We start from the raw sequence: 15,689 nt of genomic DNA, 5'->3' as shown, positions 1-15,689 counted from the left end.
AGTAGGCTACGCCTTCCTTCACCCGCGTCATAGCCGACGACATCCCTTGAATAAATGCAATCAATAATATGTATCCATCGTTATCTTTATTGTAGAATAATATATATTTTTCAGAAGGTTTAACAATATATATTTTATTTATTTATTTAATAATTGCTGTTATATTTTTAACGTTTGCCACAAGGACCGTTGCGCATTGTGAACGCAACAGTGATGTTCTCCAAAGCACAACATTTACTGCGTCTTGCTGTCGTTAGTATGTTTGTAAGGCTAGAAACAAATGTCAGCGACCTGTAGCTAATCCGTAGGCTATGTTTCGGCCGTCTAGGTATGCCTAAAACACGTTGACAGACCGGCAGAAAAGGTGGGCATTGAAATGTTTTATAATGTTATCGTCGGACATCCACTCACGAAGTATTTACGTCTCTCTTTGACATACATCTAATAATGCGCTACATCACATCAACTCTGTAATAGTGCTGCTGTTTTTGGTTTTTATGAAGTACTGAAATGGAAGACATATTCTCTGCTATGATGTATCTGTCATTGTATTTACAGCAGATTGATGAATGTAGCTTCCTTTGTTAAACTGAATGCTCTTATCTTTACAGAGATGTCGTGGTTCTACCATGTCAGTCAGGGATCAAATGAACAACAACCGCAGCTTAGCGACACGTTTACCCCGGCCGTTGCCAGTCCCTTTTCCAGCCTCGGTGGTTCGGCACAGGAAGCCCTTGGCAGTGCAAGACTAGAATGGCCCCCCAGCCTGCTTACTCTGCCCTCGCCACCACAATGTTCAGTTCCACCCACCCTTGAGTCCCTCTCGTGTGCATCCCACAATGCAGTGCCAGGTGGGGGTTCTCTGCCCGTGTCATACGTCACCCTGCAAGAGTACCGGTGCGTAATGAGCTGGTTCTTGGGGTGGACCAGCCCCCAGAGAGAACGCTTTCTGCAGGACCTTCTAGGCAAAGCAGTACCTGGGAAAGTGTGCACTCTTCTAGATTCACTCAATACTCTACAGGTACTTGTGTGTGTTTATGTTTCCCAACCTTGTTGATCTGATGTACCCCCACAGTCCCTTCAGTATGCCTCGGGTATCCCATCATCAATGTGGAACCAGAAATGTTTTCCATTGGACTTATATTGTACTCCCATGGCGAGTAGGATCATTATTAATATTCTAGTGGCCTAGATGTTTCAAATGGAAGAAGCTGAGGTGTACCTACATTTCTAGTCTTAACTTAATCAGGATATGATGCCAAGCTCTTGGGCACTGCCTACCCTCAGTGGGGAATCACTGGAATAAGATACAATTGAACATTGTTGTTATCCTTCTTTCTGCATCAGGTTAGAGACAGACCCCCGAACATCTTTGAGTGCCAGCTGCGTCTCTGGACCCAGTGGTTCGAGTCATGGAGCGAGGAAGAGAGGAACCACTTCCTGCTCGTCCTGGAAGAGCATGACCCGGCCTTCGTTGCACGGTTCTACCAGAGTGTGGCCGGTACCGCCGGGAGAGAGTGATGGCTTATTAGAGATGACCCGTGACATATGTGCGATGGGTAAAGGAAGGTAGTTTTGAAGGTGATTGAGACGTTTATATCAAGTGTAATCAGGTCCAAATAACAAATGTCGCTCTTCCTCCTCTCTCTGTCTCTCTCTCTGAACCCTACTCTGACAGTGATGGTAGGAGGTCTATTGTTGAATTACAACTTGGATAGTATGGATCATTGTGTTTACCTGCATCACCTGCAATAGAAACAAACAAAGTGTTTGGAAGCAGAAAACCTACAGCATTAAAACAAACAAAAAACAACAACAGTTGAATAAGGGCTATTGTTTATCTGTTGCTAAATCGTTGGCAGTGTGCAGTTTTGTAAAGGACTGAAATGAGTTATAGCATGGGGATTGGAACTTTTGTATGGACTTATTTTGAAATGCTGTCACCTCAATGCACAGTGCTCCTGTTTTGTACCCAATCATGTAAGCTTCTGGAGGGGAAACAAATACAAGAAACACGGGTAAATTTAAAAGTATTTTAAGCTTCTGATAATGCTATCTGATAATTTCAACTTTCTTATTGTTGCGATTTTTTTTTTACCATACCAAGAAATAAATGCAGTAGACTATACTGTTGCTTCTATTTTATTTCGCTTGTTCATTATTTTTAAAATCAGACGATACTTTGTATTACGAGAAAATGTTCTTAATTAATCCCAAACAGTAGTTTGATCAGTCACACCGTGTATTTGTTTAACAATTTACATTATTCAAGTGAATTCTTGGGTTGGCTGGGTTTTGGGTTCCAGGGTGACCATACATCGATATGATTTAAAAGGCACATGCCATCTTTACACCTGTACACCTTCATCTGTATATATATTACTGCAGTTTTATATATATATATTTATATATTTTACTACATTATATATATATATATGTATATACATTTTACTACACGCGTCTCTGTGTTTGACTTTTTAATATGCATACACATCCGAAGAGGCTTCGCTAGTGCAGACCCAAATCATTTGATAATCATACGTATGTCAACTCAGATCAAGTGGCATTTCAGTCCGTTTATTTTTCAAGATGAGGGCCAAAATCGACCTAGTTACTGTTTCTTTAGATTTTGGAGTTAAAGAAATTAACAGAAACCCCTTCCTCAAGAATTTGCCTATGCTAATGGTAAGTATATTCATTTCATGTAATGCCCCCTAGCCAGAATTAAATTAATGGTGGTGTAACCCTTATTCCATTTATTAAATAAATGGTAACCGGTTTGTGGAAAGTCAGCTATCAATGAACAATTCTGAAACTACAACGCACAAAGCGGTACCCTCATTCGGCATCAAGCCCCACAGAAAAGTAGAGCAAAGGTCACTACTGTGTTGGACCCTTCCAGCCGTTCTACCCCTCATACCATGGATGTAGTGGATGGGGTTCCTCCAAGTGCACACAATCTGTTTCACTGCGCCATCTTGTGTAGGCAAGTATATATTGATTATGATGTTCCAGGGAATGGTGGCGCTATATACAACACAATAACTGTTTAGGTAACGAACGTGTCCTTGCCTTAAACATCCGCTTATATGCTTATTTATAGTGATACAGCACTCAGATGACTTTACAACACAAGTGATCGTTGATTTAAGGTAATATTAAAGCAATGAACGCCGGACCGAGAGCAGACCCCATTTTATCAATCGCTCCCCAAAGTTTGGTCCCATTTGGTGGTGGACCGTTGCGTCACAAACGAGGCTACATGTTCGCCTTGTATGGGTTGCATGATGGACTGATTAGGACAAGCTCCTTATTTTCAAACTTAACAAAGCGTACACGAACCGCGGTGAAGTGCATTGGGTTATGCAGACGCTGTGGATAATAGTTAAACTATTTGCGAGTTGTGTAATACACGACTAGACTCTATTGGTCAGATTTTATTTGGCAGCGACAACATAGATACGTAACACGTACTACCGCCGGTTTGTAATTGGCTGTCAGCGATCAGCCCGTCTGTTTCAGATAACATCGGATACAATTTCGTATACCGATCATACTTTCTTCTCTGGTACAAGGGATGGCACTCTCAGGCTGGGTTTGTTTGGTCACAGGCGCCTCCAGAGGGATCGGAAGAGGCATTGCTCTGCAGTTGTCCGAAGCAGGGGCTACTGTCTATATAACAGGGCGACAAGAGAAGACTCTCAGTCAGACTGCTTCAGAGGTAGGCCACCTTTGTATTTTCACTGACCCATATAAGGAGGGCAGGGGAGCTTCGATTCATATTACAATTTAGTTAGTTGGTGAAGATGGGACACTGTTTTATGCATATGCCTGCTATTCTGTCTTGGGGTTGCAACTAATGCCCAAACATTACGTGCGTTTGTGATGATGTGTGACGTCAACTTGTTTCCACTGGCTTTGAAATATAGTCCATGCATACGATATACAGGATTAAGACATTACACGTGATACATATTCTCTGAGACTTGCAGTCGAATCTATAGGGTCGCTGTCTAGCTGTCTTCATCTGCTTGGTGGAACACATTATTCAAAAACGACATGCCACCCAGACAACACTATTTGTTTAGTGGTACATCTCCAGTTTATTGTTTATGGTGGTTCTTGTTGGCACAAGGGAGATTATAAAGGATTTGCTGGTTTAAGGAATTTGAATAATATATCACCACAATGAAACACATTTTATTTGCATACTACTCACTTTTTTACTTCTACATAACAAGCAAACTGTATTTGAAGGAAATAGGCAGAATTTATATTTCATGAAATATAAATAAAAATACTTTGTTTGTTAATAATGTACTTATGTACGAGTCGTTCAAAGGTCACCACTGTTTTATTGCACAATCCTTTGTCTGATTCACCTCAGTCTGATTCAGGTTCATATGTAGAGCCTGAATCAGCTACAAAAGCAGTGTCAGTTATATTTGTTAAACCCCTTAATCACAGTGGCCATCTCAAAGGGCTTCACAGGTAACATTTTAGAATTGCAAGGAAGAAACCATGAGAAGTAACACTGACAGAAGGATCTCTCCTTCCAGGGACGGTTAGGAGTGCAATAGGTGACTAAATGGGAAAAGTTAATGGTAGCATAATTGAGCATTTGCATTGACTTTGAATTTCATTGGCTGTGTACCTTTACTCTGCATAGTGATAAGAAAGTTTCATGTAATCTAATAAAAAAAAAAAGGGTGTGACCAAAAAAAGAGTGAACAAAAGTTTATGGCAATCGTTACTGATAGCTCTGTTGTGGTCCCTCCCCTTTCAGGTAAAGGAGAGGGGTGGCGACTGCCTGCCGGTGGTCTGTGACTCCTCCAAAGAAGATGACATAAAACAGCTGTTTGAGCGGATCAAGCACGAACAGAATGGCCGCCTGGATATCCTGGTCAACAATGCCTATGCAGGCGTGCAGGTAGGTGTAGGCCAATGCCGGGACATTGTCTGTTTATATATAGGCCATTCCGGATGAATGTATAAACACAGTTTCTTAATGTCACATGCGATGATGCGACCACTATAACCGGCCGCAGATGTCTGGAGGGATCGTGTCACAATCATCCGCCTTATACGCTTTCAGGAATATAGGTTTTGCACGTCCACACATCGACACAAGACCGTTGTTTTCAGATCAATCCAATATGGGCAAAAAATGAAAAATTAAGCATGCGTTTTCAAATGTATCCTCATTAGTGTGGACATGGCCTTTGTTTGTTTATCATGGGGTTTGAACTTTGCTCTTCCATTTCCAGGCTATCTTTGACAGCATGGGGAAGAAGTTCTGGGAGACGGATCCTGCCATTTGGGATTTGATCAACAACACAGGCCTGAGGTAGGTGTTTGTGCTGAGTCATGGCCGCTGTCTAGTCATGATCCTGCCTAGTCATGGCAAGCTGCCGTTAGTCATTCATTCTCTTACTTCAGCCGATGTACCCATGGATGTTGTGCCTCCATGAGATGTAAACAAACTGGGGGCAGGATAGAGGGGCTGGGGTGTTCAAATCTCAGCCGAAAGGCACTGAGTTCGATCCCCATGTCTGCACTCTACCCGTTGGCATCCTTAAGCAAGAGGTCCTAACCCCTACCAGCTCCTTAGTGAACTATATCTGAATTACTCGTTTTGGATAAAAGCATCTGCGCCATCTTGTTTAGGGCTATATTTAGCCCAAGGGTTTTAACGGTTGGTTATACTGCAGATAAAACACGATATTAGTTAATAAAGGCGTAATAGATAACATATATGGAATCCTCTGCTTATTTATTGGGCAACAACAACATTCAGAGGATTCAGGTCAGGAATGGGATTGATACTGCTACCAATATGTGTATCGATTTTAACTTAACAACACAGAATGGATCTCATGCTAACCATGACAGATCATTTAACTGGAATCGGATGAGTCTTGTGATGGATTCTGTGACGCCAGAGTGTGTGTGCGTCTGCGTATGTGTCTATGGGCGTGAATAACATTCCAACCTCATTCATGACACTCTTGAGGACACCTGGTGTACCAGGAAGTATAGCCGCTTTCCTGAAATCATTGTTCTCAGCACCTCAATAATCCCAAACGTGAAATTCCAGAATACAGAAATGCTAATTCACCATTGTTCTCTAGAATGATCGGCAGTATGTGGAGTGCAGCAAAGAACTTTTAAAATGGGTTGGACAGTCAACGGTCAACCAGAAGATTGGTCAATTGTCTAATACTACTCAACCACAAGCTCATTCACTGACTCACTCGCCCACAAGCTCACTTACTCACTTGCCGACTCATTCAGACCCTCATCCCCGCCCTCAGACATTTCCAGTGGGTCTCGCTAACATCCGAAGCAGCCTGACCTATCCCCACCCTCTCCACAAATTTGAAATATTGCAAATGTACACTGTCTTTTCAAAGTGTTTGTTCCAAAAATGTATATAAATCAACTATTTGGAATCAGGATTTCACGTGATTCCATGCGATCTTTAGCAACAACCGTGATTGTGATCAAAGATGAAGATAATCATTGTCATTCACAGCCATAGAGCTGCGGTGGAATTGTCCCTAATCTTATATAAATAAATCAACGGTGTATGCACAAATGATTAAACTACCGTTTGTTCAAAGGCTGTTTTCTGACCCTCTGTGTTCTTCCCCAGGGGCCATTACTTCTGCTCAGTCTACGCCTCCAGGATGATGGTGGAGCAGGGGCGGGGGCTGATCGTCATGATCTCCTCCATGGGGGGGCTGAAATACCTCTTCAACGTGTCCTACGGCGTCGGCAAAGCTGCGGTGAGTTGGCGCGCTCTCTGTAGCTAGTTTTTGTACCGCAGTCCTAACGTGTTAATCCTGTCTGATCAGTTTAATTATTTAAGTAACTTATTCCATTTTCAGTGTACACAAAACAGTTGGAGTACACATGGGTGCAACAGAAACCAGGTCAACACAGAGCAAAAAAATAAGCAGACAAAGTTTTCTTAGACCACTATGGAGCAATATCATCCATATTTAATAAAAAAAAAAATCCAATTAAATATATTTAAGCTACAAATAAAGTATATGTCAAAGTATATTCTTCAAAAAGTGGTCCAAATACAAAACTTTAAATTACATTTTATATTTCCCACATAAAAAAAGGACCGGATTGAGATGTGATAGTAACTACAGCCATGCGTTAATTACAATTATTAAATATCATTCCATGTCTGTGTATTTCAGTGTGATCGGCTTGCCGCAGATATGGCTGTGGAGCTGAAGAGAAGCGGGGTGGCCTCCGTCAGCCTGTGGCCGGGCGCTGTGCCAACAGAGCTGGTGTCCCAAATGCTAAACACACAAAAGGGAGAGGCCGTCGACCCTAAGGTATACCGTCTGCCTTTACAGGGCTGTCCTAATATTTAGATTTTGTATATCGATATATTTTTTCCATTTATTCTTTGTTGTGTTTCCTTATTAATATTTAAGATTTTGTATATTTAATGTGACTAGTCCAGTGGTCAGAGCATCAAACCGTGCCTGTTTGGGACGAGCTGATTGCTTGCTTGGCCTCTCGTATCGCTGCTTGCAGCTTTCTCAAGAACCGCTCAGCCAAACAAATTCAACCTCGACACTGCACTTCCTTGGGTCCTTAGCAGTAGACCCGCCAGTGCAGTGCCCGTTCCGTGCCTGTTTGTAACGTCACATGCAACACTGCACTTCCTTGGGTGCTCAGCAGTACACCCGCCAATTGTGAAGTTGATCGGGTGAACGGTTGTCGAGAAAATCGCAGGACCAGCAGACACACTCCTCTAATTATAGTTAGATGTTGTTTCTTATCACTGCTCTGTACTTCTGACCTGACACATCTCCTGTCTGGGATTTAATGAAGTAAATATATATATTTTTAAGGGTTGCGCAACTCTTTAGTTACTTAGCAAATACTTTTATTCAAACCGACTTAGTGATATTCCTTTGTATCAATGTATCAATTAGTACAATATTTCCCCGATATCTTCAGTGCAATAACATAAGGCTTTGCATCCTTGCTCTGTCTTGACGTTCTAGTTGTGTTTTCTGTTTGCCGTCTAGTTCAAAGAGCTGTGGATTGGTGGAGAGAGCACGGAAGTGAGTGGGAAGTGCATTGTGGAGCTGGCAAAAGGTACAACTGTAATTACTTCACAGTGCTCATGGAATATTCTTTCAATTATTTACATTTAGTCAATGTGCAGCTGCTTTTATCAGAAGCGACGTGAAGGCTAAGTACAATTCCAAAAAAATGTCTTTGTTGCCATGCATTCAATAATAATGACATTGATATATGACAATGCAATACAATAATGTATTTGATCGTCTTGCTTTTAAATATGCGTGGGTATTTTGTACTTCTGCTTTGTAGATAAAAATCTAATGTCAATGACGGGGAAGGTCTTGATGACCTGCGACCTGGCACGCCGCTACGGGATACTTGATGTTGACGGTAACGCTATGTATTCATATACACTGTATTCATATACACTGTATTTACATTAGCAGATGCTTTCATCCAAAGAGAGTTCGAAGCTGAGAGCATACCATGACAATCAGAGTACCCATAAAAAATCAATATTGCTGCACAACCACTTGAAAAAGTTTTTTGTGGTTTTGCCCTGTAATTGAAATCGTTGTGTTCTTCTTGACTTGCCAGGGCGCAGCGTGACCGACTACACCACCCTGAAGTTCTTGGTGTCCCAGGTCCCTTACCTTTCCTGGCTGGCCCCCATGGTGCCTTCCTTCCTCCGGGTGCCCCGCTTCATGCTCACCCTCTCTGGGGGGCGCTTCTAACCAGCCCGCCGCATCCCCCAAGCCTCTGTAGCCATAGAACTGTTTCCATTCCCTGTAGGCTAGACTTCCCTGTAGGCTAGGCTTCCCTGTAGGCTAGGCTCCCTGTACTAATTTATACTGATACTTTAAACATGCTTGACCCTGAGGCAGAAGGATTGTTATCTGTGAAGAGACTCCAAACAGTGATTGGATGACGGATTGTAATGTGGTTTTGAAAACAGAGGCACATTTTTTTTATTAACTATTAACCTAATTGTTTAAATGTTTACATTTTTTATGTGTATATAATCCCAAATTCTGCACGAAATGAAGACACTTGATAATGAATGTACTATAATCATATATCTATTTTGTTAACCTATGTGGTTATTGTTAACTATTTTAAATATTGTTATAAAATAGTTAAACTAATTAATTAAAAACAACAACTTGAAATCATTGACGTTATTATTTGTTTGTGTATTTTATTTTATTTGTTGTATTTGTGTTCTGTATATCCTCAAAATATTTTGATAATTGCATGAATAGTAGTACATACACATATTCATGACTCGATGATATTGACAAATGCATTATGCAAATTACTCCTAGCTGATTATTACCCGAAGGTATTATTTGGTTTCAAACGGGGCAACGCAAGACACTATTATTAACAGAAAATATATTTTAAATTTGTCTGTGAATATTAGGCAAGCTTAATATTTTATAAAAAACAGTGTCGGTTTATCTGTATCGGGCAATATGGGCTTCTCGTTTTTATTTATCATAGTTTCGATTTTTATATTATAGATTTTAATTGTGTCGTTTACTCTTTATTATACGGGCGCCTGTTTCCTCCAATCCGTGCTTGGCATTTCACAGGATGGCACACCCACAACATCGTCACTTTGGGAGACTCCGGCCCTCATAGTTTCCTGGTCCTCAGCTCCGCCTAGCCTCGCTGTGGCCGGACAGAGGAAAGACTTCTCAGTTTCAGAACAAAAGCAACAACGGACCGAAGAGGCTAAAGTAACGGGCATCCAAGTTCAGACCTCTAGTTTGTAAATTAAAGATTTCGGCACACAGCTGTTCGACGATAACGATTAACACCGGTCTTAACTCACGCGTAAAGCGAGAAAGTTAGTTATTTGGCATCTTTGTATCCCAATCCTAATCCGGTCGAGTGCTTGATAACTAAGCGAGGGTACCAAACAGACGGTATTGTTTCCCAGTGTTGATCAAGACTTGATCTTAGGAGAAGACTGCTATTCGGATAAGGCTGGTAGCCGTGTACGCAATCGTATACGCATATTGAAGACAAAAGCGGCATTGGCATTAATGGTAAGTTTATTTTTGTGTTTCACTGAAGCGTGTCCAACGACCAAATGCGCCTGTGCAGTCTGGGCATTTTACTTAGTACGCCACAAAGGATCGAGCCGAGTGTGTTTTTAAAGGGATCAGGGAACAAGTTTGGAGAAATGTATTTCACCGACTCTACAGAACGATGTGGATTACAAAATGTTATATTTAACGAGAGATTTGAGACTTAAATTTCTGCCCGTTCTCCATCAAAGGTCTACTGTAAAAATAAACGGAACACAAACTTGTTTGTGATAGTGGCCAATTGGCACGCTCTGCTACCATCAGATGTGGCGTAATCTGTTAACTGAGTTCGGAACATTTGGTTTAGTAAACAAAGAACAGTAGTTAATTGTAAAGCTTTAACTTGTTAATAACGTGACACCTGTTTCATTACAAATCGACCCAGTACAGCTGAGGTATGAGCTACAATTTGTTTAATGAATGTTATAGTTCTGAACCTGTTATATAACATACAACGTACAAAGTGCACTAAAATGGCTTGCCTTGATCCATACAAAATAATCTGTTTTCCAGTCTGGATCATTTTACATTTGCTTAATGTGTACTCTTAAACATCCTCCTCACCTACTAAATCAGACTGACAAAAGCTCAAGCTTGCTGCTGGCTTTTAGATTTACATGGGTGTTTGCACTGTGTGGATTTGTTTCCATGAAGACTCTTGAATCTCTTTTAAGGACTGAGAACTTGAAGTAGAACAAAGCCAGTGCAGGGAACTGGTGAGAAAGTGGACTGTGATGGATTTCGTATGCCCCTCTTTCCCCTCCTTCCTCCTCCTTCCCCCGCCCCCCCCCTCTTCCCCCCCCCCCCCCCAGCCAAGCTCCCACCCGTCACCACCCATTGACACCACTCCCACGAAACAAAAGTCAGTCCCCAACTCTTGGTCTCAGGGGGGAGGGGTGGTCAATCTGGACGGTGGAGTATACGACCGGTTTCATTGCGAGGCGCGGGGAGGACAGGGTGCCAAGCCCTGGTGGGTCGGTGGGGGGGAGGGGTGCGAAACAGCTGTCGGATAATTGACTTTTAGAATAGAAAGTTCTTCGAGTGCCACGAGAAGTGGCGATTGCACGTAAGCATCACCTTTTCCCGGATGTTACTTTAAAAGTGACAGACTGGTTGAGACCAGTTGTGGTGAGAAACTAATTTTGTTTTGTCTGTTTTTTAATTTAGGTAGAAAAGCCCTTCTACCATGTCCCTGATGGCAGCTCCCAGTGAACTGAGCGGTAGAAAAGGCGCTGCCGTGCACATGAAAGAGCCTTACAAGGTGATGGTGGTGACAAAGACCCAAGAGCAGGAGAAGAACAAAGTCTGCCGCTCTACCAAGGATGTACACAAATCTGCTGACTCGGCAGACGACGACAAAGGCGTTGCTAGCTTCAGCACAAACCACAACTCTGTCGTCTGCCTGCCCCTCGTCTCTGAGGGACTGAAGCTGGTTTGGACCCAGGCCGACCAGACCAGAGAACTAGACGCCATACCAGAGCTGGTCCAGGCGTTTAATTTGTTTCCGTACCCGACGTCCCGCGAAGTGAGCGCCCTCGCCAGGGCATGCGCCTTACCGCTGGACAAAGTGAAGGTGTGGTTCATGGTTCAGAGGATCAAGTACGGCATCAGCTGGGCCTCGGAGGAAATCGAGGAGACACGCAGGAAGCTCTCGGTGCCTGAGCTCGCCGGCGACTGTGTTAAAGTAAAAAACCCAGAATCGCCTGCAAAGGGCAAGAGGAAGGGTTACGAGGCGATCGTTATGGTGGACGGCGACAGTGGTCATGAAATAGAAGGGGCCCGCTCCACTTCGATGCCCGCCAAAAAGAAATCGGTGTACGAATCGCAGGATTCTTACAAACCCGCCAGACCGGCGGTCCTGTGTTTCAAGTCTTCCCTCCCGCCACCCCAGGACTCCTACTACTACCGCCCCCCTGTGGACACGCCAGCTACTGTGGTGGCTGACGTCTCCCTTGACCGCTCCATTGAGTCGTCCACCCAGCAGCAGCAACAACAACAACAACAACAGCAGCAGCAGCAGCAACAACAACAACAACAACAACAACAGCAGCAGCAGCGACGCCACGGACGCTACAAAAAGTCGAAGGCTCAGCTTGCCGTCCTCCGCACCAGTTTCCTCCTGGAGAACTGGCCCACGGAGATAGAGCTACGGCGACTGCAAGAGGAAACGGGGCTGAGCCGCAACGACATCCGAAAGTGGTTCAGCGATAGCCGGTACCAGCTAAGGGTGGGCCGGGGGGCCCTGAGCGCTGCACAGACCTACTCCCACCCCACTGTGCCAGAAACCCAAGAGGGCCTTCAGCAGATTCAACCCCTTCCGCTGGTTTCTCTGAAGACACATCTGCAACAAAATGGCCTGAATGCACAAGAGGTGACGCGTAGCAATGGGATTAAAGACTCTCACTTTTTCCGGACTTTTCTCACAAACAGCCTGGAGGCCTTTGGAGAACGAGTTGTTGAAGCCGAGGAAGAGGCAGCTGAGAAGGAGGCTTCCAGTAACGGCAACCATTTTGTTGAGGGTGAACCGACTGAAGAGAAACCGTTACAATTGACCACCAAAACTGAGCAAGCCACACAGAAGACTGAAATCAAACAGAAGACTGAGGAAATCAAACCGAAGACTGAGGAAATCAAACCGAAGACTGAGAAAATCAAACCGAAGACTGAGAAAGCCACACAGAAGAAGGAAATCCCAGAGAAAACTGAGGAAATCCCAGAGAAAACTGAGGAAATCCCAGAGAAGACCGAGGAAATCCCAGAGAAGACTGAGGAAATCGCAGAGAAGACTGAGGAAACCACAATGAAGACTGAGGAAACTACAATGAAGACTGAGGAAACCACAATGAAGACAGAGGAAACCACAGTGAAGACCGAGGAAACCTCACCGAAGTCTGAGAAAACCGCAGAGAAGACTGAGAGAATCACATTGAATATTGAGAAAATCCTTCAGAAGATAGAGCCACCACCCCCCAAGATAGAGCCAACACCACTCCCACAAATGGAGGAGAAAGAATTGAAACCTTCTCCCTGCCCCTCCCCCGCTAGCACCCCACCACCAACTGCCTCACCTACCAAACGACTTTCAAACGGCGTCAGCAGATCAAAGAAGTCGTCTCGCTCCACCAAGGGGGGCTCACCGCCCGTGACCCCACTACTCTCCAGGGGATCGGGGTCCTCCGCTTCCTCTTCACCAGCCCTCACCCCCGCTGGGCGACCACGGAAGACCAAGGAACAACTGGACGTCCTCAAGCAGCACTTCCTGTGCTGCCAGTGGCCAAAGAGTGAAGATTACACGGAGCTCGTCAAGCTCACAGGCTTACCACGCGCAGACGTCATTCAGTGGTTTGGGGATACACGCTACGCAGTTAAGAACGGCCAGCTGCGCTGGGTGCAGGGCGTGCGGGAGCAGTTCCTGGCAGAGCTGGCCACGCAGGCCATGCAGCAGGGCAACGGTGGCGTAACCAACGGCAACAGTACCACGCCACGCGGCGGCAGTCGAAAGCGAAAGTCGGGTCAGGCCAACGGAACTGCCACCAACACAGACACCCTGAACATCCAACCGCTGGAAGCGTATCACCAGTCAACTGGGAAGCTGCAGGAAAAAGACCTCGACTCCTTGTGCAAGAGGTCTAGAATGAGCTACCAGCAGGTACGCGAGTGGTTTGCGTCTCAGGTGAGCGACGTGACCAAACTGGAGTCCGACACCACGGATTGAGGATAAGACACTGGTGGAGTGTGTTCCCCCCATTGGTTAGCATCGCTTTAACTGGAGTAGATCTGCATCCGTTACGTCTTCCAAGAGCCAGCTCAAAGGTCAAGCAATTGTTTTGTATTATTATTATAACACGGTTTTTCCCGTGTATTCTAATATATTTGGTCTTGAACTGTGCTTATGCTTTTTAAAGAACTGCCTCAAGAAAAAAAAAGTATGTTGTACACTGGTTTGTATTTTAGGATAGTTGTCTCAGTTTAGATTGTCTGAGCAATACATTTATTTTTTAGTATTGTAGCAGTATAATTTATATTTGTAGTACATTTGGTACTTCAGTGTATCTCAGAATTTTGCAGACACAGCGCTGCTCTGGGAAAGTTTATATAATTATGGTAATTGTTGACTTATCACTGTGTAATCGTGTGTTTATTGCCAATTATTCCTGTCACAAATGGCACACTGGACATTCACACTTAAAAAAACTGTCATGTTGCACTAGCTGTTTCAGAGCCTGCTGTCCCGTTCGTTAAGCCATCTCTTTTGATGACCACCACAGTGTCATTTTAGTTTTTTTATTGAACCTTGTACCATGCTTAATTTAGTACTTTGACAAAGTGTGGTAGTCTGGCTATTCTATTCGTTTTTATTTACAGACTGTTAGTACATGCATATACCTGAAATATATTCATTTTGTTCATGTATTCATTTTTAGAGCCTGTGCATCTCAACGAGTATTAAATCTGAGGTTTGTAATGTGTGTTTAGTGTAGGGCTGCTCCAGTTTGACTGCAGAAAAAAAACATGTCAGTAATTAGTTCAATTTGTGCACCTCCTTCACAATGTCCCTCCATACAACGGGAGGAGGTTCAACCAGAATTTGGGTTTGCACTCGCTGACTTGATCGGTATCAGTATTTTTCTCCTCGCTTTGATACATATTTTGTAATCTCTGTAGTTGATGCAAGGGTAGTGGTTTGGGCCATGGATGTCCATTTATCTACTGGAAATGTAGTAGTTGTAGGGGAGGAACCCGACCAGGTGTAGTGTATGTAAATGACAACTGGCAACGCGGGGCATGTAAATATATACAAAATACTGGAAGTGAGTGCAGATGGCCAATGTGTAGAAGTAGATGGGGATTGACTAGTCAAATAAAAGATACAAAACAAACAAACATAGCCGTGATTTCCATCCACCTTAGATAATGAGTTGAAGCACAAATGTAATTCAGGTGTTTACATGTGTGACATATCATGAATTGTTACTTTAATGGTTTGTGTATTCCATTAGAAGAGTATGAAAAGTAGCCAAATACTAGTATTCCATTTGTAGAGATGGTTGTGAATCTACAATAGCTTTTTCGTAAACTGAAAGATGGCCTACATCATCCAGTCCATTTTGCACAATTGTATCACTGGTAACACACAGTAAATAACATTGATTTCATAACACGGCCATTTATTGTCATTTAACTTTTTTGTTTCTTATTTTTAGATTACATTTGTTAAGGAATAGGACTAGACTAATATGACTTGAATTGGCATTGAATTGACACAATTATGGTAGTTTTGTACTATAAATATAATATGCCCTTAAAATTCAAATGAGGTTTTGAATATTTTAATTTTGAATACTTATAGGTTACCATATATTTCAATGTAATGAACCTCCTTTTGGTCTTCCAATATTAAAGTCGCCGTTCTTATGGGATGTATATATCCATCTCTTTTCAGAAATCTTGACTGCTGTGTATATCTAGTGTTAAAAAAGCAATAACGTTTCAAATTCCACACTGATTGTTCAACAATGTCAACAATGCTAATAA

General features: G+C 43.1%; 3 protein-coding genes across 3 annotated transcripts; all 3 read left to right on the top strand.

The window, feature by feature from the left end:
* The first annotated feature begins 107 nt into the window (after nucleotides 1-107).
* On the top strand, nucleotides 108-2,114 carry cUnh14orf119 (chromosome Un C14orf119 homolog). Its single transcript, XM_084481262.1, has 3 exons — nucleotides 108-364; nucleotides 612-1,021; nucleotides 1,348-2,114. Exons 2-3 carry the CDS (start codon nucleotides 614-616, stop codon nucleotides 1,519-1,521), a joined length of 582 nt encoding a protein of 193 aa, XP_084337388.1. The 5' UTR covers nucleotides 108-364; nucleotides 612-613; the 3' UTR covers nucleotides 1,522-2,114.
* Nucleotides 2,115-3,553: 1,439 nt separating this feature from the next.
* On the top strand, nucleotides 3,554-9,231 carry dhrs1 (dehydrogenase/reductase (SDR family) member 1). The gene is made up of 8 exons (XM_084480707.1): nucleotides 3,554-3,721; nucleotides 4,787-4,930; nucleotides 5,268-5,347; nucleotides 6,656-6,788; nucleotides 7,215-7,355; nucleotides 8,061-8,130; nucleotides 8,368-8,448; nucleotides 8,656-9,231. Exons 1-8 carry the CDS (start codon nucleotides 3,578-3,580, stop codon nucleotides 8,790-8,792), a joined length of 930 nt encoding a protein of 309 aa, XP_084336833.1. The 5' UTR covers nucleotides 3,554-3,577; the 3' UTR covers nucleotides 8,793-9,231.
* Nucleotides 9,232-9,763: 532 nt separating this feature from the next.
* On the top strand, nucleotides 9,764-15,672 carry homeza (homeobox and leucine zipper encoding a). The gene is made up of 2 exons (XM_084481143.1): nucleotides 9,764-10,112; nucleotides 11,322-15,672. The coding sequence occupies exon 2, from the start codon at nucleotides 11,341-11,343 to the stop codon at nucleotides 13,867-13,869; it is 2,529 nt and encodes an 842-aa protein (XP_084337269.1). The 5' UTR covers nucleotides 9,764-10,112; nucleotides 11,322-11,340; the 3' UTR covers nucleotides 13,870-15,672.
* The last annotated feature ends 17 nt before the right edge of the window (nucleotides 15,673-15,689 follow it).

The sequence above is a fragment of the Micromesistius poutassou genome, assembly GCF_964030765.1.
Source record: "Micromesistius poutassou genome assembly, chromosome: 16".
Lineage (NCBI taxonomy): Eukaryota > Metazoa > Chordata > Actinopteri > Gadiformes > Gadidae > Micromesistius > Micromesistius poutassou.
Note: the sequence above shows the minus strand (reverse complement) of the source record. Positions and strands in the feature narration are given on the sequence as shown.

Excerpts from the sequence above, each read along its gene's own strand:
- cUnh14orf119 (XM_084481262.1), top strand. The coding sequence starts at position 614 with ATGTCGTGGTTCTACCATGTCAGTCAGGGATCAAATGAACAACAACCG. Across the intron at positions 1,022-1,347 it reads ATTCACTCAATACTCTACAG|GTTAGAGACAGACCCCCGAA; the intron begins GTACTTGTGTGT and ends TTTCTGCATCAG.
- dhrs1 (XM_084480707.1), top strand. The coding sequence starts at position 3,578 with ATGGCACTCTCAGGCTGGGTTTGTTTGGTCACAGGCGCCTCCAGAGGG. Across the intron at positions 5,348-6,655 it reads ATCAACAACACAGGCCTGAG|GGGCCATTACTTCTGCTCAG; the intron begins GTAGGTGTTTGT and ends GTTCTTCCCCAG. Across the intron at positions 8,131-8,367 it reads CATTGTGGAGCTGGCAAAAG|ATAAAAATCTAATGTCAATG; the intron begins GTACAACTGTAA and ends TCTGCTTTGTAG.
- homeza (XM_084481143.1), top strand. The coding sequence starts at position 11,341 with ATGTCCCTGATGGCAGCTCCCAGTGAACTGAGCGGTAGAAAAGGCGCT.